Raw genomic sequence first — 24,898 nt, 5'->3', positions numbered from 1 at the left:
GATGAAGCTGGAAACTATCATTCTCAGCAAACTAACACAGGAACAGAAAAACCAAACACCACACCTTCTCACTTAAAAGTGGGAGTTGAACAATGAGAACACATGGACATATGGAGGGGAACATCACACACCGGGGCCTGTCAGGCGGTGGGAAGCTAGGGGAGGAATAGCATTAGGAGAAATACCTAATGTAGATGATGGGTCGATAGGTGCAGCAAACCACCACGGCACGTGTATACCTATGTAACAAACCTGCACGTTCTGCACATGTATCCCAGAACTTAAAGTATGATTTAAAAAAAAAAAAGGAAAATAATGTATTTTATAAGTTGTACTGACAGTAAAGTTTTTTTTAAAATTGTATCTCTCCATTTAAATCTGAAGTGGCACCATATCTTGATTTCATGAGTGATAGAGGAAAGAAGATTACAATTTAGATTGTATGTACAGCAAAATACCATTCTACTATATCATTATTTATCTCTCTCTAAAAGATGCCTAGAGATGTTTAACAATGGGTAAAATTATCTTATTTTAGTTTTTTATAAGAATCAAAGATGGAACTTTTCAGAAATAAACTCTGTATGAGGCATTTTTGTCTTTCCTTATAAAGTAGTTTTTATTTTCAATTATAAAAGCAAGGCTTGCAATTTATAAAATGTTAAACAAAAAGTATGTAATATGAAACCGTAAGTCTGCCCTCATCCTTGCATCGCTTACAGTTGACACTAACAATTGAGAATATGTTTCTCCGGATTTTGTTTTGTTTTATATATTTAATAAAAGAGACCTGTATATCTTCCTCATTATTTTTAAGTTCTATGAATATAGCTGTATCACAATTTATGATTATCTTAATGATGAATGATGCCTTTATGTCTAATTACTTGGAATTATTTCAAAAATATGCTGTTTGTATAATGGTTTGTGATAGGTGATGCTATTTAACATCATTTAATATTTTGATGCAGAGAAATATATTCAGATCTTAGAGATAATCTGACAGCATTCCAAAAATACTTGATTGAGAGTAACAAGCAAATGACGCCTTTGAAAGTCTGGGAACTACAAGGTATAGTATTTTGAGATACTTTAACACAGCATTTTGGTAACTGATCTGTTTTGTTAAATAAGCTTTTATATATCACATGAAACAGATTATTTTTTGGACAGTATGAATGACTAGTGATGTGAATAATATAAATTATGATTTTTTGTGGCAATACCTATTTAATAGATCATCTATCAAGCAAGCTATATTTCTATGTTTGCAAGACTTAAAATTATATGAAGTGAGGTTATTTGATGTTATTTCAAAAGTATATACCGATTTACAGGTTAGTCTGAAGTATTAAATCACATTTTTGGAGACTATAACTGATTAAAAATCCTAACTCATAGGTAAGGAGAAAATGAAACTCAATGTTAGTTTTCTTCTCTTTGAAATTTAGATCCTCTTAAGACTATTGCATGTTTAATTGATAAATTTTTAATGGAAACATCAAATGGAGGACATGCAGTTTTACAAAGTTAGGAACAACTTCTGTGCTGAAAACCTACAAGCACATATTTTGTGAACAAAATTTGATTTGGTTTGGACTTTTAAGTCCTTTTCAATTTGTCATTTTTCTTCTTTATTTGTAATGATTTAGTAGGTCATGGGGACATGTCTTCTTTCTGCATCATCTAACTTTTATCATCTTTTATCAACTTTTAAAAATACAACAGCTTAATAAGCTGTTTTGTTAAATAAGCTTTTATATCTCAGATGATATAGATTATGGACATAGTGATGTAAATAATGACATTACTAAAATAATACTATTCATACTAATACATTCACATACTATTCAATTTGCCCTTTTAAATTCTACCATTCAATAGTTTTTAGCATATTTTTAGAATGCCACCACTCTTAGCACAGTTGATTTTAGAAAATTCTCATCATCCCCAAAAGAAATTAACATCCTCATTAGCGATCACTCCTCATTTCCCAACTCCTCAGTTGTAGGCAACCACCAATCTACTTTCTGTTTTTAAAATAACAACTAAAAGGATATTTACAGGCCACTCTCACCAGTATAACTTACTTATAACATACAAATAATATTTTATATTTCATCTGGATTATAGTTTACAGGGTCCTTTCATATAAACTATCTTATTTAAGTGCCAGTTACCACACAGCTAATAAGTGAAGATTTTGGTCCAAGTTAAATTCTTTATACTGTACCATATGGTATCTAGGTAAACTTTATATACACTTAACAGAATATTGAATATTACATTTTAAAATTATAGCAGAATGTGCAAGACACAATCTATTAAGTTTTATAACTTCTGCTATTCTTTACCTACCTAATACAAATGTTCTGTCAACTAAGCCCTATACCATTAGAAAATCAATATATCAATGGAAAAAATCATTCAGCAGAATGAGATTCAAGACCATTGTTATGATAGATTTACTGTAAAGAATCTACCTTTTTGAACTGATAGAATCTATTCTCCCTGGACCCTTCTGGTGTACAGTTTCCTATTTAATGTCTCATCTAGACCTCATGCTTGGACCTCCTTTTATTATACCACAGCCCTTGTGACTGTTCTTCCACTTGACATCATGATAACACTAAACTGAGGCAGTAGGTTCAAATTCATTCTCAATAAGGTTACTGAGATAATCTTTCTAAAATGAAAATCTGATTTTGGCGTTGTGTCAAATCAGCCAGCCTTTATCACTTGTACATCCCTGATCGAATAATGGTCTTACATTAGTCCCCACAGGAAAATGTTGGCACACACAAACTAAAAAAGTTTAATAAAGGGACTTTTTACAGAGACAGGCCTGATTGAGGGAAACCAACAAGGAATGGATTCTTCTATTCCAGTATTAGCAACTAGAGGGAAACATTTTCTACCCCTAATCTTGAGGGAGCAAGAGGAGGGAGTGGTTACCAAAACCTGGAGAGTGTGTGGAGATAGCTGCTTGACACAGCAGTAGTCCCCCAAGGGACTGCCCTCTGTGACTCAAGAAGGAGGGATCTGGGTAGTAACTATCCAATCCTTATTCTTTTCTTGCTTACTTATCCCATATTAGTGACTTGGATTAACTGAATCTAACTAGAAATCTGAGGGCAAGGGAGCTTATTGATGCAGTTCAGGTAAGCCAGCCTTTTGGGGGCCCGGAGCAGGAAAGAATAGATGCGGAGGGCAAACAAAGTATGCAGTCCTCTTATCTGAGAAAGTTCTGTTTTTCCAAGGCAAATACTTCTGGAGAGACTTGAATGTAAGAAGGGGTTGATAGGACTAGCTAGCCAAGTCATTTGCATTATTAAGGACTGATTTCATGCACATCCATTAAAAGTATTAAGTTTAAACCCCTTAGCATGGTTTGTAAAGCTCTTCTCTAAGTTCCAATAGAGCTTATATTCCCAAATCCATAATTTCAGATAGTCTCTTTCTAGTATCCTCAATTATTTTTAGTTTTTTTTTAATGTCTCTATTTTAGCACTTTAAAAAAAATTATTACTATGTTTTAAGTCTCCTTCAAAATGTTCTCTAAGGGGCCCTTGCTTAATTTAGAAGATTGTAAGTGATGGGGTGTTTTTGAAGGCCTTTAAGCAGAGTATGCATAGTCAGCTTACTTCTAGTTGACTCCCTAATGTCTGTGTAAGATGTATTTGAATGTACTGAAAGCAAGAAATCTAGTTAGACATTGCTGAAATAGTGGTAGAAGACATATAGGTATTTAGAAGGTGAAAAGGAGTCAAAGGTAATTCTAGGATTTCTAGCTTGAGCCTGAGTAGAGAGAATATATAAAACATGTAACCTGGCTTTGGGGCTGAATATGGGACTCAGAAATAATGAGACTAGTGTTGAAAGGTTGATTTAAAGTCATTGTAAGATATCTAAATGGTTAGGTTCAGTGGTGGGGTGAGTATCCTGTCCTTAAGCTAAACAGAGAGGATTTCAAAAGTTGAAAATCTTAGCAAAATCAGTGCAACAGGGAGAGTGCCCTAGTGTTCATCCACATGTAGAAAGTAAAACTCCTAAGGAAGACATGATGGAATGATGAGAAATGGAGAGCACATTATACAAGCTGAAGGAAATAGATTCTTAAGAGAAAATGACCAGTACTTTTTATTTGCATGAAATGATCCTATTGCAAAAAGAACCTAGTAGGTAAGGTAAGTACTAAAAATGTCATTGTGTTTGGCAATCGAGATATTAGTGAGCACTGACAGTAGTTTCACTGCAGTACTGGCGACTGGAAACATGTTCAGGTTGAGGATATTCTGTTTGAAGTTACTCAGCTAGTTTTTGATAGAACTAGAATTTGAAGCCTGGAGTGTTGGTCCGTTTTCACACTGCTAATAAAGATATACTCAAGACTGGTAATTTATAAAGATAAAGAAGTTTAATGTACTCACAGTTCCACATGGCCGGGGAGGCATAACAATCATGGCAGAAGGCGAAAGGCATGCCTTACATGGCAGCAGGCAAGAGAGAATGAGAGCCAAGTGAAAAGGGAGACCCTCTATAAAACCATCAGATCTTGTGAGACTTATTCACTATCATGAGAACAGTATTGGGGAAACTGCCCCCTCCAACCCATGATTCAGTTATCTCCCGCTGACTGGGTCTGTCCCACAACATGTGGGAATTATGGGAGCCACAATTTAAGATGAGACTTGGATGAAGACACAGCCATACCATATCATTCTGCCCCTGGTCCCTCCCAAATCTCATGTCCTCACATTTCAAAACCAATCATGCTTTCCCTACAGTCACCCAAAGTCTTAAATCATTTCAGCATTAACTCAAAACTCCACAGTCCAAAGTCTCACCTGAGACAAGGCAAGTCCCTTCCACCTATGAGCCTGTATAAGCAAGTTAGTTACTTCTTAGACGCACTGGGGGTACAGGCATTGGATAAATATAGCCATTTATCTCCCATTCCAGATGGGAGAAACTGGCCAAAATTTAAGGGCTAACAGCCCCATGCAAGTCTGAAATCCAGCAGGGCAGTCAAATCTTAAAGCTCCTAAATGATCTCCTTTGATTCCATGCCTCACATCTAGGTCATGCTGATGCAAGAGGTAGGTTCCCGTGGTCTTGGGCAGCTCTGTCCCATGGCTTTGCAGGGTATAACCTCTCTCCTAGCTGCTTTGACAGGCTGGCATTGAGTGTCTGTGGCTTTTCCAGGCACAGGGTGCAAGCTGTCAGTGGATCTGTCATTCTGGGATCTGGAGGATGGTGGCCCTCTTCTCACAGTTCCACTAAGCAGTGCCCTAGTGGGGACCCTGTGTGGGTGCACTAACCCCACATATACCTTCCTCACTGCCTTAGCAGAGGTTCTCCATGAGGGCCCCACCCCTGTAGCAAACTTTTGTCTGGACATCCAGACATTTCCATACATCCTCTGACATCTAGGCAGATGTTCCCAAACCCCAATTCTTGATTTCTGTACTTCCACAGGCTCAACACCACGTGGAAGCTACCAAGGCTTGGAGCTTGCACCCTCTGAAGCCACAGCCCAAGCTGTACCTTGGCCCCTTTTAGACATGGCTAGAGCAGCTGGGATGCAGGACACCAAGTCCTTAGGTTGCACACAGCAGGAGGCACCTTGGACCAGTCCACGAATTGATTTTTTTCTCCTAGGCCTCCAGGCCTTTGATGGGAGGGACTGATGTGAAGGTCTCTGACATGCCCTGGAGACACTTTCCCCAGTGTCTTTGTGATTAACATTTGGCTTCTCATTGTCTATGCAAATTTTTGCAGCTGGGTTGAATTTCTCCTCAGAAAATGGGTTTGTCTTTTCTATGGCATTGGCAGGTTGTAAATTTTCTGAACTTTTATATTCGGTTTCCCTTTTAAAGCTGAATACTTTTAATAGCACCCATGTCACCTCTTGAATGCTTTGCTGCATAGAAATTTCTTTTGCCAGATACTGTAAATCATTTCCCTCAAGTTCAAAACAGATCTCTAGGGCAGGGGCAAAATGCCGCCAGTCTCTTTGCTAAAACATGGCATGAGTCACCTTTACTCCAGTTCCCAACAAGTTCCTTATCTCCGTCTGAGACCACCTCAGCATGGATTTCATTGTCCATATCATTATGATCATTTTGGTCAAAGCCGTTCAAAGGTCTCTAGGAAGTTCCAAACTTTCCTACATCTTCCTGTCGTCTTCTGAGCCCTCCAAACTGTTCTAACCTCTGCCTGTTACCCAGTTCCAAAGTCGCTTCCACATTTTCAGGTATCTACTGATACCAAGTTACTGTACATTTCTACAGTTTAAGACTCACAGTTCTATGTGGCTGGGGAGACTTTACAAAAGAAGGCAAAAGGCACATCTTACATGGTGGTAGGCAAGACAGAATGACAGCTAAGTGAAAAGGGAAACCCCTTATAAAACCATCAGATCTTGTGAGACTTACTCACTACCATGAGAACAGTATTGGGGAAACTGCCCCCATGATTCATTTATCTCCCACTGGATCCCTCCCGCAACACATAGGAATTATGGGAGCTACACTTCAAGATGAGATTTGGGTGAGTACGTAGCCAAACCATATCATCTGGTCTGTGAGACTCTACCATTCCATATGAGGATACCTTAGGATCATTCCTCTGTAGACTTTGACTCGTCATTTCACGCTGAGAACTCAGGAATAAAACTAGCCTTTCTGTGTTAAACTAGTTATTTTAGTAGTATTTGGTAAACTAGGATTCCACCTTTACTGAAATATTAAGGAGAAACAATATGCCTCACTATTAGATAATGAAAGAATTTAGTTTTAAATCTTTTCTGACTCTTGACAAAGTAATAATACTAAGATTAATTCTTCTGACATATTTGAAACTAACCGCAGCAATACACATTTTTCTTTCTATAAGACTGTTACATCAGATAAAATAATACTAAGTTTAGGATTTTATTTCAGCATAAAGGTAAAACAATGTTGAAAGTGAATGTTTCTGTTTACTGAGTTAAACACAGTCAGGCTTTCTTAAAGGTCTTTTCAGAATTGGCTCTTTAAAGCTCTTTTTATTCCTCTTCGTTATTCTTTTGACTTTTTGTCATATGTTTCTTTTAAGTATAGAAAAAGCTTTGTGAGAGCATTTCTCTTCATATATCTCTCTCTTGAAATTATACTGTAATTTGTGAAAATAATAGGTATTAATCATTCATAAAAGTATAAAGCTTATATTATTTGGAAATAAGTGATAACTTTACATTTAAAACTTCTTAAAAATGCAGATGTAACAGTTTTAACATGTTTGTATACTAATATTTGGCAAGAAGAATTAAGTCAATTACTTCAATTTCATGGAAATGTCTATAAAGGAAATGTCTAAAAATGCTAGATTCCTTAATAATATTTTTCCTTCCAGATCTTAGTTTTCAAGCAGCTTCTCAAATAATGTCCACTCCAGTTTATGATGCCATTAAATTAATGAAAGACATTTCACAGAACTTCCCCATAAAAGCCAGGTATGTTGAAGTTCATTGGTTTCATTGTAGCCAGAACTCTTTCTATTAAATAAGTTTTATGAAAATAGCTGATTTCATTTAAGATGAAGGTGTCAGTTAATTCTAGTATATATAGCTTTTGTGAAATCAGGGCCTCTTTTCATTATGTTTTTTTTTTTTTTTTTTTTTGATTAGAGCAAAATACTGACTTGTGCATGCATCTGTGTATGCACTGTAAAGTAGAACTCTTGTTAGAGGCAAATAGGAAAAAAATTCCTAAAAATTTTTTGGAAATCATACATAGTAATCTAAGGAAAAACTTGTTTAAGCAATAAATAATGAAGGAGTGTTTTTTTTCCCCCTTATGGAGGATGATGAAACGTATTATTGTAAGTAGGAGATCTATGCCCAAAGTAGTGCCAAATCATATTCTTACCCTTTCAGAGTCCAAATGATTGGTAATGTCTTAATTGCATGGAATATTGTGTGGAGTACTTTTTTGCCAAGAGGATGTCTAGTTGAACTGCTTCCATGAATACTGATGTTACGTTAAACACATATTCCATTTCAATAGGAAATACATTTGTATAGCTTAAAGAGACCAGTGCATGCAATGCAAGTTACAGTGTATTATGAGAATTTGCTATATAACACAACTTTGATGCAATTGTATTCTGGTAGGAATGACAGAGTATAAAATGAGCAACAAGTAAAATATGAGTTAGCTTATACTAAAGAGATAAAATATGTGACAAGTCACAGTGCATGTGCAACAACAGTGTTTTATTGAAAGGAACTGGAGAGTAGTCTACTAGCTTAGCATACCTTCCTAAGCATAGAATGATTGCTATGCCTTTTATTGTCTCAAACACTATTTTGTACATTTATTCATAGTACAAATTACAGAATCTTCAATATATGTATTCTTTAATTTTGCAAGTAAATAAATAGTACATGGTCGGTTACAAGATACCAATAATTTTTTGGTGGTACCTTGAAATAGAGGAGTTTGTCTCCTTATTTACAGATTAAGAATGAATATATTGATATGTCTCTTTCAGTCAACTTTAAACAGTCAGGAATTTGAGAAGTCAGCATTGATACAATAAAACATGAAATATATATGGGTGTGTATAAATGTCATATATGTTTAGCCATAATACTTTTAATTAATGGTCATTATAAAAATTATTAGATCAAATACAAATAAAGTAAAATAACTTTAGTCTTGATCAGACAGTTGATTAGCTCTGTTGTTAAGTCAGTATAACTGTTCAGAGGTTCTGATGCAAAACTCTGCTGTTAATCTGTGATTAAGAAAAAATTGTAAAATATGCTAACGTTGCATAATGGCTAAATTTTAGGCTTGAGCATATCTCCAAAACCACTTGGTAGACAATCTGTAAATGTATGTTGAAATGAAATATTTGCTAAATAAATGAAAAATTTGCCTTATTAAAGTTTTAATTGTAATTTATCTCAGTGCTGCCAAACTTTAGGAAATAATACATACTTACTGTGGGCTGTTTCAAGGTACACCTTTCTACTTGAGTTTTCCTTAAAGCAGAACTTTGCATTAACAATCTTTTAATGTTTTAATTCTGTTTATAAAATTGACAGATATATAGCTAGCCATGTTTAGGAATTATCAAGTTGAATACAGTCCATAGGAACTGTATTTTAAACATTTCTGCTGTCTTTATAAGTGAATTATAAACTCTTCAAGAGTGAATAGGCTGGGTGCAATGACTTTCATCTCTAATTTCAGCACTTTTGGGAGGTTGCAGTAGGAGGTTCACTTGAGGCCAGGAGTTTTAGACCAACCTGGGCAACATAGCAAGACTCCATCTCTAGAAGAAAATTTAAAAATAGCTGGGTGTGGTGGTGTGTACCTATTGTCCTAGCCAGTTGAGAGGCTGAGGCAGAGAATCACCTGAGCCCAGGAATCCGAGGCTGCAGTGAGCTGTGATCATGCCACTGCAGTCCTGCCTGGGTAGAAGAGTGAGACTCTGTCTCTAAAAAATTTTTTTTAATAAAAAAGTTGAAAAAATTGAAAAGAATGAATAATGTAAAGCCATGATTTCAGTTTTTTTAGAACATTTCTACTCTGGTAAGATCCCAGGTAACTAAAATTCTTCATGTACATATATTCATGTACATATGCATTGGTAATTTCATGAAAAATTTCTCTATTGGACAAAACAACACAAAGCAGCTTTTTCACTCAAAAAATAAATCGTAGTAAATGATGACAATCCATACTGCATACAGCTAGTACACAGGAAATTTTGAGAGCCTCCGTTCCACTTGAACCAAATCCTTTTGTCAAATGATAGCTAAATTAGACCATATGGAAATGTACACTTTTCAGTCACCAAGCATTTGGAGTTTTTAGCTCCCTATCCAGAGTATTAGATTACATTGAATTATATAGATAAGGTCTAAACATTTAAAGAAGGATCAATTATATTAGTATTCATTTTTCCAGATCTCTAACCAGAATTGCTGTAAATCAACATATGAGAGAAGAAATACAGGAAAATCAAAAGGTTTGTTTGAATTCGTTTTTAAAAACATTTACCCCACTAATATCACTGTTTCTGACTTTGGATTTTCAATATTCATACCAAAAAGGAAATGGTAATTTGTGCTTTTTTGATTATTTAAAACAGTCTAGGTTCTTCCATTTTTATGCTCAACTACATGAGCGTTTAATCAGCCAGTCTTTCCTGACATATCTTCTACTTATTTCACAGTATATTCCAGAATTTCTTCTGAGGTAGTATGGTTTTCTTCATAGGATGAAGAATAAAGGCTGTGAGTTAATTATTCTGTTTCTTGTCATTAGTTTTGTTTAAAAGCTTGTGAAGACTGAGTCAGTGTTAGACCATTGGAACGTTACTAGAATCCTATAGCAGATAAAATACAATTTATCACTGGTTTGATAAGATTGTGCCAGTGGTCTCTGTAATTATCCATAGAACCCAAATAATTCTAGTTAATACTTGTAAAGTGCTTACACCACGCCTGGCTTTATTACATAGGACTGGTTTGGCTTTAAGTAGTATCATACCAGGCTCACAGGGCCCTAAATAGTAGGAGTTCATTTTTCTCACTTCTTATCTGTATTTAAAGCCAAAAGAGGCAGGAAGGATGGTGCCAACCACATTCATCCTCACTAAAGCCTTCTTGGAACATTTTACTGGTTTCTATCTCATTGGTGAGGATTTTGTCATGTGGCCATCTTAGGCTGTGAGGGAAGCTAGAAAAGCTAGTGTTTACTTTTCTAGTAACGAAGCAAAGGAGAAGTGGCTTGGGTATGGTGCTAACTTAGCCCAGCCAGCAGTGCCCATCATATTGAGACAGAGTAAGCTGTCAACAAATGTCAGCTGTTTTGATGATGACAACTACAGTGATGAAAAAGATGAAGAAAAAGATGCATAGTTCATTGGAGAACAGGTATTAGGAACCACAACACATCATTCCTACCTGGGACATTCTTGGCTTCATTGACCACCTTACAAATTCCTGTGTATCCTTCAAAACGGATTTGTGGTATTGGTCCGTTCTATGATGTTCCTAATTGCTCTTACCATTCTTCATGCAGAATGGATTGTTTTCTGACACACAAAGGAGTGGGTTTGGGAGCAGAGGCTTAATACGCAAAAGAAAGAAAGGAGAACAGCTCTCTCTCTCTTGTGAGAGAAAGGGGCCCCTGAATGGGAATTCGGACTGGCTACAGAGTGCACTGGATTTTACAAATAGGCTTGAGGAGGTGGTGTCTGATTTACATAGGGCCCACAGATTGGTTCGACCAGGTGTGATGTTTTACATAATGCATGGGGAAGGCTGACCACTCCACCCTATTATGCAAATGGACTTTCCACTTGGCTGCTGTCATGTTGTCTGCTTCTCGCTGTACACGTGGGCTGGAAGGAAGGGAAGATGGAGCTGCTGTTTTGAACATGCTGGGTCCCAGGTAGCCTTTTCCTGCTAGGACAGTGCCAGCATTTACCTATGCAAGCTTCTAGCTTTCTTGCCTATGTCTGCAGCTCGATTTTATAGGCTGTTCTTTGTTAGAAAATAAAATGATTTGGGGGCTGCTTTTCATTAAAAGGAAAACCTTGCCAAGGACTCACTATCTGCCTAAATAATTTCTTCCTAACTGCTATATCAGAACCATGCTGGCAACCTGACTATGCCAGCTTACTCAGGGCCACTATGGCCACTGCTGCCATCACCTTTTCTACCTGTCAGCCATTTGGAATTGGCAGTGAAAGAGTTTTGAAATGAGCTTTGACTGCAGAGCAAGAAATCTTGAACTTAGTAAGCTGAATAATCATGACACTGCAGATAGTCTTCTTGACCACCTGCTTCTTTCAGAGAACACTGATAAGAGAAAGACAAGGATGATAATGTCTTTCATTTAACTTATCTAGGGTAAATGGGTGTTTGGACTAGCAGTCCATGTTACCCACTAGCTCATGGAATGTGGGAGAAGTAATTAAACAAACTGGAGTTCCAACCTTGGGGAAGAGGGTGGTTGTGATGAGAAGGTAAAAAAATCTTGGATTGTTCATTGCAATTGCATTGCACATGGATTGGACACGAGAAAGCCATGGAAGTGTGTTACTGTTACGGCATCTCATGCATACAAACCAAAAAGTACATTTCCTGCAAAACATGTAAACAAAATGTTCACCGAAAAAAGAAAAAAATAATAATGCTCTTTTTTTTTTTTTTTTTTCATGTTGCATTTTTTTTAATTCCCAGGTAATTGCTCCAGTGTAAATTACACTTTTAAGGATTTACTTAAGAAATTTGAAGGATTTTCCTCTGGGTCTGGGACTAAACTAAAACAAAAGTGTCTTAAGCATAATTGTTCTCACTCCTGGGGTTCTGCAGAGCTCCTGGCTTTGCTTAAGGAGATAAAAAGGATATGACCTTCAAGCAGAGGAGATAAGAAACACTTAAAAACAAAACAAAACAAAAACAAACAAAAGAAAACATCCTGCCCCCAAATATAAAAGGAAACAGGAATAATCTTTTTGAGATGGAGTCTTGCTCTGTCACCCAGGCTGGAGTGCAGTGGCGTGATCTTGGCTCACTGCAGCCTCTGCCTCCCGAGTTCCAGCGATTCTCCTGCCTCAGCCTCCTGGGTAGCTGGGATTACAGGTGCATGCCACCACACCCGGCTAATTTTTGTATTCTTAGCAGAGACGGGGTTTCACCACGTTGGCCAGGCTGGCTATGAACTCCTGACCTCAGGTAATCTGCCCGCCTTGGCCTCCCAAGAATCTTGATTCCAAAGTGACACCCAGCTCTGAAGAGCACACACTATGGATGCCAGGCTGCTCCATCTTCCCACTAGAGGGCACCAAGGCTTTAGTTAAAAACCAAGCCAAACCCAAACCATCTCCTTCGATCAGTTGTTTGTTTTAATTTCAGTAGGTTTTTTGGGAACAGATGGTGTTTGGTTACATCAGTAAGTTATTTAGTGGTGATTTCTGAGATTTTGGTGCACCCATCACCTGAACAGTGTACCCTGTACCCAATGTGTGGTCTTTGATCCCTTGCCACCCCTTGCCCTTTCCCCTGAGTCCCCAAAGTCCAATGTATCATTCTTATGCCTTTGCATCCTCATAGGTTATCTCCCACATATAAGTGAGAACGTATGTTTGGTTTTCCATTCCTGAGTTACTTCACTTAGAATAATAGTCTTCAATTCCATTCAGGTTGTGCAAATAACATTATTTCATTCCTTTTTATGGCTGAGTAGTATTCCTATTCCATGGTATATATAGGGCATATTGGCTGATTCCATATTTTTGCAATTGCATATTGTTCTGCTATAAACATGCATGTGCAAGTATCTTTTTCATGTAATGACTTTTTTTTTTCCCCTCTGGGCAGATACCTAGTAGTGGGATTGCTGGATCAAATGGTAGATCTACTTTTGGGATCTCCACACTGTTTTCCATAGTGGTTGTACTAGTTTACATTCTCACCAACTGTGGAAAAGTGTTACCTTTTCACCACATCCATGCCAACATCTATTATATTTTCATTTTTTAGAAATTATGCCTATTCTTGTAGGAGTTAGGTGGTATTGCATTGTGGTTTCGATTTGCATTTCTCTGATCATTAGTGATGTTGAGCATTTTTCCAAATGCTTGTTGGCCATTTGTAGATCTTTTGAGAATTGTCTAATTCATGTCCTTAGCCCACTTTTTGATGGGATTTTTTTTCTTGCTGATTTGAGTTCTTTGTAGATTCTGGATATTAGTCCATTTTCGGATGTGTGGATTGTGAAGATTTTCTCCCACTCTGGGCTGTCTGCAAACTCTGCTGTGCTTTTTAATTTAAGGCCTTTAAATATATAATAACAACCTTTCCTTACTCATAATAAGAAAAATACAGATCAGAATTAAACTGAGAAAGATTCATTTCAGAAAGGTGGCAGGGCATTCTGTGAGCAAGTCGGTTTTTTTTTTTTTTTTTTTTTTTTTTTTGCATAAGAGACCACGGGAAATGAGAATATGTATTTACCTATTATAGTTTTTGCATGAAGAAATACTAGAGGATGAAAAAGAAACTTTGGGGGAAAATTTTTGCCTATAAGAGCCAGGGATGAAATGGGTGAAGGGTGCCGGGATTGGCATAATTCTTCTGGTGTAGCTTTTTATAGTTTTTGACTTGGGACTCAGGCAAAGATTATTAAAAAAATATGACTATGCTCAAGTTGTATAACTGAATTGGAGTTTGGTTTTATTTAGGAGACAACTGCTTTAACCCCAGAGTACAGCAAATTTCCTTTGGAAGTTCATAATTGTTGTTAATTTGCTGTGAATGGCCATAATGTGCTTTTGGTGATTTTAAATTGTCAACCCAACATATGTCTTTGTTGTTTACTGCAAGAACTGTTAAACTATAGGCCATGACATTTTTTATTTGCTTCAAAATAAAATGAGGATTTGATCAGGTGGTCAGGTAACTTTTTTTGATTCAGCAGAGTGGAACAAATAATTTCTTTTTTTTTTTTTTTTTTTTTTTTTTTTTTTTTTTGAGACAGAGTCTCGCTCTGTCGCCCAGGCTGGAGTGCTGTGGCGCGATCTCGGCTCACTGCAAGCTCCGCCTCCCGGGTTCACGCCATTCTCCTGCCTCAGCCTCCCGAGTAGCTGGGACTACAGGCGCCCACAACCGCGCCCGGCTAATTTTTTGTATTTTTAGTACAGACGGGGTTTCACTGTGGTCTCGATCTCCTGACCTTGTGATCCGCCCGCCTCGGCCTCCCAAAGTGCTGGGATTACAGGCGTGAGCCACCGCGCCCGGCCAAATAATTTCAATTACATAATTGCTTAATGAACCAAATGCAGATACTTGAATTAACTAAAATGCAGATATTAAAATAAAGGATTGCACCATACCCAAATAAAAGTTCATGTTGCTTCTAATTATTTCTAACTACTTTGTGTGAAAATTTTACAGAGTTCTGGAGACATTACCTAGATTAGAACATCATCTCCAAAACTACATCTGTAAATCATATTTTTAGAGTCTTATTTTGTGTTATTCCGTATTCTAAAAATTACAACCTTTCTATTAAGATTTTTATCTGATTTGACTTCAAATTTTAATTGTAAAGAATGAAACTAGACCCCCATCTCACACCATTTACAAAAATCAAATTATTAGGGGTTAAAGACTTAAATGTGAGACCTGAAACTATGAAACTACTAGAAGAAAACATTGGGGAAAGGCTTTAGGACATCGGTCTATGCAAAGATTTCTTGAGTAAGACCTGAAAAGCACAGGCAACCAAAGCAGTTTGGACAAATGGGATCATATCAAGATAAAAATGTTCTGTACAGAGAAGGACGCAGTCAACAAAGTGAAGAGAAAATCTACAGAATGGGACAGAGTATTTTCAGATTATGCAATAGTCAAGAGATTAATAACCAAAATATATAAGGAGCTCAAACAACAGCAAAACAATGAATAATTTTAAAATAGGCAAAAAATTTGAATAGACATTTCTCAAAAGAAGGCATACAGATGGCCAACAGTGATGCTCAAAATCACTAATCATCAGGGAAATGCAAATCAAAACCACAATGGGATAGTGTCTCACCCATTAAAATGGCTTTTATCTTTTTTGTAGGTTTGCTCTTTTTTAAATTAAAATTTTAATTTTACTTTAAGTTCTGGGATACGTGTGCAGAACATGCGGGTTTGTTACATAGGTATTTGAGTGCCATGGTGGTTTGCTGCTATCAACCCATCATCTAGGTTTTGAGCCCTGCATTCATTAGGTATTTGTCCTAATGCTCTCTTTCCCCTTGCCCCCCACCCCCTGACAGGCCACACGTGTCCATGTGTTCTCATTGTTCAACTCCCACTTTTAAGTGAGAACATGTGGTGTTTCGCTTTCTGTTCCTATGTTAGTTTGCTGAGAATGATGACTTCTAGCTTCATCCATGTCCCTGCAAAGGACGTGAGCTTATTCTTTTCTATGACTGTATAGTATTCCATGGGGTACATGTGTCACATTTTCTTCATCCAGTCTATCATTGATGAGCATTTGGGTTGGTTCCAAGTCTTTGATGTTGTAAATAGTGCTGCAGTAAACATATGTGTGCGTGTGTCTTTATAGTAGAATGATTTATAATCCTTTGAGTATATACCCAGTAATGGGATTGCTGGGTCAAATGGTATTTCTAGTTCTAGATTCTTTAGGAATCAACACTGTCTTCTACAATGGTTGAACTAATTTAAACTCCCATCAACAGAGTAAAAGTGTTCCTATTCTTCACATCCTCTCCAGCATCTGTTGTTTCCTGACTTTTTAATGATCACCATTCTAACTGATGCGAGATGATATCTCATTGTGGTTTTGATTTGCATTTCTCTAGTGTTGATGAGCTTTTTTTCATATGTTTGTTGGCTGCATAGAAGTCTTCTTTTGAGAAGTGTCTGTTCATTTCCTTCGCTCACTTTCTGATGGGGTTGTTTTTTCTTGTAAATTTGTTTAAGTTCCTTGTAGATTCTGGATATTAGACCTTTGCCAGATGGGTAGATTGCAAAGATTTTCTCCCATTCTGTAGGTTGCCTGTTCACTCTGATGATAGTTTCTTTTGCTGTGCAGAAGCTCTGTAGTTTGATTAGATTCCATTTGTCAATTTTGGCTTTTGTTGGAATTGCTTTTTGGTATTTTAGTCATGAAGTCTTTGCCCATGCCTATGTCTTGAATGGTATTGCCTAGGTTTTCTTCTAGGGTTTTTATGGTTTTAGGTTTTCTTTTAAGTCTTTAATCCATCTTGAGTTAATTTTTGTGTAAGGTGTAAGGAAGGGGTCCAGTTTCTGTTTTTTGTATATGACTAGCCAGTTTTCCCAGCACCATTTATTAAATAGGGAATCCTTTCCCCATTGCTTGTCTTCATCAGGTTTGTCGAAGATCAGATGGTTGTAGATGTGTGGTGTTGTTTCTGAGGCCTCTGTTCTCTTCCTTTGATCTATATGTCTATTTTGGTGCCAGTACCATGTGTTTTAGTTACTGTAGCCTTGTAGCATAGTTTGAAGTCAGCGTGATGCCTACAGCTATGTTTTTTTTGCTTAGGATTGTGTTGGCTATACGGGCTCTTTTCTGGTTCCATATGAAATTTCAAGTAGTTTTTTCTAATTCTGTGAAGAAAGTTGATGGTAGCTTGATGGGAATAGCATTGAATCCATAAATTACTTTGGACAGTATAGAAAATGGCTTTTTTCTAAAACATAAAAAATAACAGATTCTGGCAAGGATACAGAGAAAGGGGAACCCTTGGACACTGTTGTTGGGAATGTAAATTAGTAAAGCCACAATGGAAAACAGTAGAGAGGTTCACAAAAAAATGAAAAATAGAATTACCATATGATCCAGGAATCCCACTGCTGGATATATACCCAAAAGTAAGGAAATTAGTATATCAAAGAGATATCTGCACTGCCATGTTTATTAAAGCACTATTCACAATAGCTAAAATATGGAATCAATGTAGGTGTCCATTAATGGATGGGTGGATAAAGGAAATTTGGTACATGGACACAATGGAATATTATTTTGTCATAAAAAAGAAATCCTGTCATCTGCAGCAACAATAGAGGACATTATGTTAAGTGAAATAAACCATACACAGAAAGACATACACTGCAAGTTATTACTCATATGTGAGAGTTAAAAACACTGATCTTATGATGGTAGAGAGTAGAATGATGGTTATTGGAGGCTGGAGAAGATAAGGAGGGGTTGGTTAGTGGGTACAAAAATACAGTCAGGAATAAGATCTATTCATTAGCATAATAGAATGATTATAGTTAACTTTAATTTATTGGATACTTTAACTGGAAGAGTGGATTTGGAATGTCCCCTACATCAAGAAATGGTAAATATTTGAGATGATGGATATCCCAATTACCCTGATATGATCATTACACATTATATGCTTCTATCAAAATATCACAAGATCTCCTTAAATTTATGTACAACCATTATGTACCCATAAAAATTAAAAATAAAATTTTTAAGAAAAATTTAAATTTCAGAGTGCGTATCATTTAACCTTAGGAACACCCAAACATGTTTATAAACCATTTTAACATTGTAAATTTCAACCAGTCTTCTGAGATCCAATCATTTGGAATTTCTTTAGCTTCAGGTAATAGCTCAGCTCCATTGGTTATTAAAGAGACATGTTAGAATAAATGGGTTCCCTTTTCTTTAAGAAAAAATGAGCTTATATTTCTCAATTAGTATTTGCATTTATTTCTGCTCAAGCCTAAGAGTGCTACTAGTTTAATTGCACTTTAAATACAAAAATCTAAGTTTTTTGGACCATAAATACAGTATGAAATCCAGCTCCAAACCCATGTAAAAATAAGCTAGAGGCCATGACTTCATTTGGGAGGTATTCTTCCTCCACCAAGAACCAAGGTGAGATAGACAAATTTCTGTGCTGTTACTGCAGGGCATTTTGTTTTCTAATTCACCTTTTCACCATAAGTGTAGCACTTTATGTGTGCATAAGGATCTCTTTGATCCTATACCCTGTTCGATGTGGGTCCTGGATTTAAATTTCCTGTTCTTCTGAGATTGGCCCTTAAAAACGCAAGTCCTAGGTCATCTAGGAAGCTCTAAATTTCCTCCAGGCAAAGTCTTTAGTGTTTATTTACATCGCTGTATTCATATTCCTACTTACTCTCTGTCCTTAGGTGAATACTTTCTTCAACTCTGAGCCACATTTAGGGGACACTTTCCATATTTATTTTTTTGAGACAGAATATCACTGTGTCACCCAGGATGGGGTGCAGTGGTGTGATCTCAATTCACAGCAACCTCCACCTCCCCGACTGAAGCAACTCTCTTGCCTCAGCCTCCCAAGTAGCTGGGACTACAGGCATGCACCACCACGCCCAGCTAATTTTTCTATTTTTGTTAGAAAAAGGGTTTCATCATGTTGGAAAGGTTGGTCTCGTACTCCTGACCTCAAGTGATCTGCCAGCCTCAGCCTCCCAAAGTGCTGGGATTACAGTTGTGAGCCACCGCACCCAACCTCATTATTAATATTTTAATCTAGCATTTTGGTGCTTTCTTTTAGTAAGAGAATTTTTGGATCTTTGGTTTTTCATGTTGCTAGAAATTGAATTCTTACTCCTCATTTAAGAAAGGCCACCTTAAATTACATACTCAAATATACACTAGTTTTTCAGGACTTAAGACCAACTCTCTGGGGCAGAGGAAAGAGAAGAATTTGTAAGTACTAATCTCCAATAGACAAACCTCTTCTCTCTGACAGTGTTTCAGCAAGCAGATTTGCTGAGTTCAGTCTCTTACCTGTTTTCTGAGCATTATTGTTCAAGGCACTGGGCCTGACAGAAACAGTCTTGAGGGATTTAGCAATTTAGTATGGATCTGCGTGCTTGGTGTACTTTCTGTTTATAATTGAGCTTCACTGAAATGAATGTATGAGGTGCTGGAGAAAGCTTCAGTCAGGATGTGTGAAGTTTCAATGCCAGATTGGGGGAAAACAGCAGGAAATACAAATTTACTAGGCATCTGTAGATTTTGAAGTTGGAATATAGATTTCTTAGTTAAGTAACTTTGATAGAAAGGCACATCTAAAGTAGCTAAAGACAAATAAAAATTTTACCTCTGAACCTTTTCTTTTTTTTTTTTTTTTTTTTTTTTTTTGAGACGGAGTCTTGCTCTGTCACCCAGGCTGGAGTACAGTGGCCGGATCTCAGCTCACTGCAAGCTCCGCCTCCCGGGTTCCCGCCATTCTCCTGCCTCAGCCTCCCGAGTAGCTGGGACTACAGGCGCCGCCACCTCGCCCGGCTAGTTTTTTTGTATTTTTTAGTAGAGACGGGGTTTCACCGTGTTAGCCAGGATGGTCTCGATCTCCTGACCTCGTGATCCGCCCGTCTCGGCCTCCCAAAGTGCTGGGATTACAGGCTTGAGCCACCGCGCCCGGCCTTTTTTTTTTTTTTTTTTTTTTGAGACGGAGCCTCACTCTGCGCCCAGGCTGGAGTGCAATGGCCGGATCTCGGCTCACTGCAAGCTCCGCCTCCCGGGTTCACGACATTCTCCTGCCTCAGCCTCCCGAGTAGCTGGGACTACAGGCGCCCGCCACCGCACCCGTATTAGGGTTGAATCTTTTGCCAGTATTCTGTATAAAACAAGGGGAAATACTTTCTGTTAAGTTCCTCCTCTCCCTCCTCTGTGTGTAGCTCATCTGTTGAGTGATAATCATACAGAAAAACTCACCATTGTCAAGCTTTCTCTGAATCTCTTCAAGTTAGTTGCTTCCTTTGCCTTTACAGAGTAGATCACACAAGTCCCTATTATGTGACTTATTACATGATGTCATTGAAATACACTGGTTTTTTTTCCTCCTAAATCTGTTTGACTACCCTGATAATAATAACAGCTTTCATTTGTGAGCACTTTATAGGCGACAAGACATAGACATATATTACATTTGAACTATAGCAAACCTGTGAGATAGATATAATTATTCCCATTTGATAGAAGAGGAAACTGAGGATTGTAAAAGTGATTTGAACTTGCCCAAATCTTAACAGCTAGTGAGTAGAAAGATCAGGATTAAACCAGGCATGATCCTCACACTGTGATCTTGACAGCTGTACTGAATACTCACACTGTGATCTTGACTACTTTGCTTTAGTGAAAAGAACATCCCCTTTTTTACTTTTGTTACTGCTCTAGTGCCTGGAGATGTTTCTAGAACATACCAGGCACTCAGGAAATGTTTACTGAATGAAAGACAGTGAAAATTCAAATACAGCTTTAATGGAAACTTTCATGAATTTAGAGTGAGCTCCAAATATTTACACATACTCCAAAGTTTTACTTTTGGCATATCATTGCTTCAAGAAATAGGAATGTGCCAACTATCAAATTGTATATGTGCGCATACACACACTATATGAAATGTAGATAAGTAATTATTGTAACATTAGAACTGTACTATCATGTACTGTAAAATCACAATATTCAGCTATTGAATTTTATCTCTAATCTATCTTAAGATTTCCCCCATCACTGAGATCAGGGCTGGGCAAACTACTACCTTTAGGCCAAATATGGTCTGCCACCTATTTTTATAAATAAAAGCTTAATTTTTATTTTATATTTATTATTTATTTTATTTACTTTTTTGATAAGGAGTTTCGCTCTTGTTGCCCAGGCTAGAGTGCAGTGGCGCAATCTTGACTCACTGCAACCTCTGCCTCCTGGAATCAAGTGATTCTCCTGCCTCAGCCTCCCAAGTAGGTGGGATTACAAGCAAGTGCCACCACACCTGGCTAATTTTTTGCATTTAGTAGAGATGGGGTTTCACTATGTTGGTCAGACTGGTCTTGAACTCCTGACCTCAGGCGATCCACCCACATCGGTCTCCCAAAGTTCTGGGATTACAGGTGTGAGCCATCATGCCTGGTCTAAAAGTTTAATTTTTACAATAAACATTGCCGTGCCCATTTGTTTACATAGTATCTAAAGATACAAAGGCAGAGATCAGTAGTTGCAATGGAGACTGTATGGCCTGTCAAACCTAAAATATTTATTCTCTGACTCTTTATAGAAATATATAGTGACCCCTAATATAGATCACTGTTGTTTTATCACTGGTTAACCATTGCTTTGCTCTACTTCAAGGATCTTCGAGATAGATTTAAAATTCAGCCAGGTGATGCTCGTCTGTTTATAAATGGCCTTCATGTTGATATGGATGTTTATGACCCTTTTAGGTAAGTATCAAATTATTGCTATAAATGAACTCAGGTTTATATAAATGTAAACATTGAAGTCAAAATATGGAGATCACTTTAAAGATAAATCAAATACATGTTTTTGATTGTACAAAACAGCTTTATTCTACCAAAATGAGCAAGCCCAAAGTATCATAGATTATCAGAACTGGGAGAAACAGTCAAGATATTTGTTTGGATGAGTGTTAGACCTATAATTACTTTGTTATTCTAAACTGTCTTTTATTGAAGAGTAGATTGATGTTATTTGGAACTGGACTGAACAACCAGAGACCAGTTAGGAACTGAAGTCAACGTGGGGTATTTCCCCAGAAGAGAGAAATTGACAGGAGGAATTTAAAGTGCTTATGTATGAATGCCAGATGCTATCTGGTTTCTTGTCTGAAAAAAAAAAATTACTGAAAATTTTTTTGCTCAGAACTTTGAACAGGACAGAATTAGGAAGTCCTTGCTTTATCAATGGTCACTTGCCCAAAATTAAAGTTGTGGGCCAAACAGAAGAGTTACTTTTATAGAAAAACATAAAACTACATTAAAATTAATATTTGAAACATTAGATGAACTTAGGAAACATGATGCTTTAGTTCAGATATTCAGTTTTAATTCAATTGAGTATACTTTTGTTGAAGTGAAATTATTTGAATTGTTTATTTAAATTCTGTTTCTTTACCAGTTTGAAAATATGTTGGAAAATATATCAGAAAGACTGAGGAGTAGTTTTACTGAACATTTTTTACAGTTTTATCTCAAATGGGGCTTTTCTCTTTAGTTACTTGAATTCTTGGACCTAGTATTGGAAAAATAATAACCTACACATAGAAATACACATAGAAAGAGTAGAGAAGTTTTTACATGCTAGCCTGTAAATTTCAGGGGAACAAAAATTACGTCTGTGCTCAGGAGCAGTGAAAACAGGTTTAAAGGAAGTAGTGAAATGGTGTGTAGATTTTAGAAAGTTTTCTAAGGTAGTGTATGAGGAAATTTTTTGGCAGGAATATTTTCACACAGGATTTAGGAAGGCTGTAGGTTATTAAAAAAGTAAAACTCCCAGCTCCTACGTCTGGTCATTAGAGATTTGCAGGATGTGTGCTACATTTTTATTCCTCATCGATTTGATCACTAGTTAGGGCTACTATGATTCTCTTAAAAGAGGAAGAGACAATATGTGAGAACATTTATATCTTCTGACATTTTTGAGGATAGCATAATCAAAAAAATTCTCAGAAAAAGATCAGAGGATGTGGAATAAAATTAATGCAAAGAGGAAGATGAATGAAAGAAAATAAGAAAATGGAAGGAAAATATCGTATTACAGAGACATTACACATAGAGAGGTTTGATGCAACCAATATGTTGGAATTGTCCAAGTGGGGAAAGAAAAGGAGTAAGGAATTATTTTGTGCTCCCTTCCTATCTCCTGTCAGTGTTGCATTACTGGGTTGTGAAAAACCAATAACAGCCGGGCGCGGTGGCTCACGCCTGTAATCCCAGCACTTTGGGAGGCCGAGGTGGGAGGATTACGAGGTCAGGAGATCGAGACCATCCTGGCTAACACAGTGAAACCCCGTCTCTACTAAAAATACAAAAAACTAGCCGGGCGTGGTGGCGGGTGCCTGTAGTCCCAGCTACTCAGGAGGCTGAGGCAGGAGAATGGCGGGAACCCGGGAAGCAGAGCTTGCAGTGAGCCGAGATTGCGCCACTGCACTCCAGTCTGGGCCACAGAGTGAGACTCCGTCTCAAAACAAAAAAAAAAAAAACAAAAAAAAACCAATAACATGCGCCATACATGGCCCAGCCCTTCTTGCTCTGACACTGAGAGTAGTGGGAGGAGCCAGAGCCTCCATGGGTTAGGATTAGATCAGCATTGATTCTATAAAGGCCTACATCTCACCCCAAGGAAGGCTGAGACCGTAGGAACATGTGGTACTGACTGGGGAGAAAGGCAAGTAGGACTGATGAAGTACGTAAGCAGGGTCTTATATATCTACATTAGAACATTCTGTTCTAGCCCATTGAAGGAGTCCCTTTTATATTTTTGCCTCTGAATAGTCGCCTCAGGCACAGACTTGATGAAGAATAGTTTAAACATTTAGATTCCCCAATTTGTTGTCAGTGGGGTTATTATTGATGTTGTTGTTTACAGTAATACTTTCTATTATGTTTAAGTACTGTCAAATTATATGTAATAAGAAAATTTGTATTCAAACACATGTGAACTTCATGCTTTAATGGGGCTTCCTGTGTATTAGAATTTTATACTTCATGTCTTGTTCAATCTTATGTCATTTTTGTAGTAGGTTTGTCAAAAGAGTGACCTAATGGTTTTTTTTGTCATTTTTGGCTTTCTCAGGGCTGATCATGTCCTCACTACTTTGATAAAGAATACAATAGTCTTTGTTGTTTTATCTTTTATATAATAATAAGCTTTTACTACCACTAAAAAAATTATGTAAGTTTACTCTAGATAATTAATTAGAACTATTTGCCTTATTTCTTAATGAATTTAATATATTTTTCCTGCTATTAATGAAGATACCAAAAATTCTCATTTCTAATGCTTTAAGAAATCTGTCAAACTTTAAAAGATTTGTTTTTAATTTGGAAAAATCAAAATAAAACTTTTTTTCTTTGAATATATAGTATTTTGGATATGCTGAAATTAGAAGGAAAAATAATGAATGGCCTTCGCAATCTTGGGATCGATGGGGAAGATATGAGCAAATTTTTAAAATTAAATTCACACATTTGGGAATATACTTATGTATTAGATATTCGACATTCTTCTATAATGGTAAGTGCTTATGCTATTCCTTGTACTAAAACCTGTAGTATACTTAAGGCTTAACATAAAACGAAGGATTGGCAGGCCTGACAATAAATGTCAGCATTTCGGAACAGTTCTCAGTGAAAAGAGAAAGTAAAATTATAGACCCATCTCCTCTCCCACTTGCAGCTTCCTTCTCCTTCTTCATAGTCTCTGTTTTCATAGTCTCTGTCACAAGAATACCTACTCACTCTCATTCAGTGTCCTTTCCACCTTCAGAGAAAACAGAATAACCACATGAACAGTAACAGCAAGACACCAAATAGTTAAAATCTGAG

General features: G+C 37.0%; 1 protein-coding gene across 1 annotated transcript in view; it reads left to right on the top strand.

Moving 5' to 3' along the window:
* UGGT2 (UDP-glucose glycoprotein glucosyltransferase 2) overlaps window positions 1-24,898 on the top strand; it is a 262,317-nt gene that overhangs the window by 57,864 nt on the left and 179,555 nt on the right. Inside the window, exons 8-12 of the mRNA XM_025364677.1 lie at window positions 972-1,072; window positions 7,396-7,495; window positions 9,963-10,023; window positions 21,684-21,775; window positions 24,437-24,587. Coding sequence (XP_025220462.1) covers window positions 972-1,072; window positions 7,396-7,495; window positions 9,963-10,023; window positions 21,684-21,775; window positions 24,437-24,587 — 505 coding nt within the window. The remainder of the gene's footprint in view (window positions 1-971; window positions 1,073-7,395; window positions 7,496-9,962; window positions 10,024-21,683; window positions 21,776-24,436; window positions 24,588-24,898) is intronic.

The sequence above is a fragment of the Theropithecus gelada genome, chromosome 17, assembly GCF_003255815.1.
Source record: "Theropithecus gelada isolate Dixy chromosome 17, Tgel_1.0, whole genome shotgun sequence".
Taxonomy (NCBI): domain Eukaryota; kingdom Metazoa; phylum Chordata; class Mammalia; order Primates; family Cercopithecidae; genus Theropithecus; species Theropithecus gelada.
Note: the sequence above shows the minus strand (reverse complement) of the source record. Positions and strands in the feature narration are given on the sequence as shown.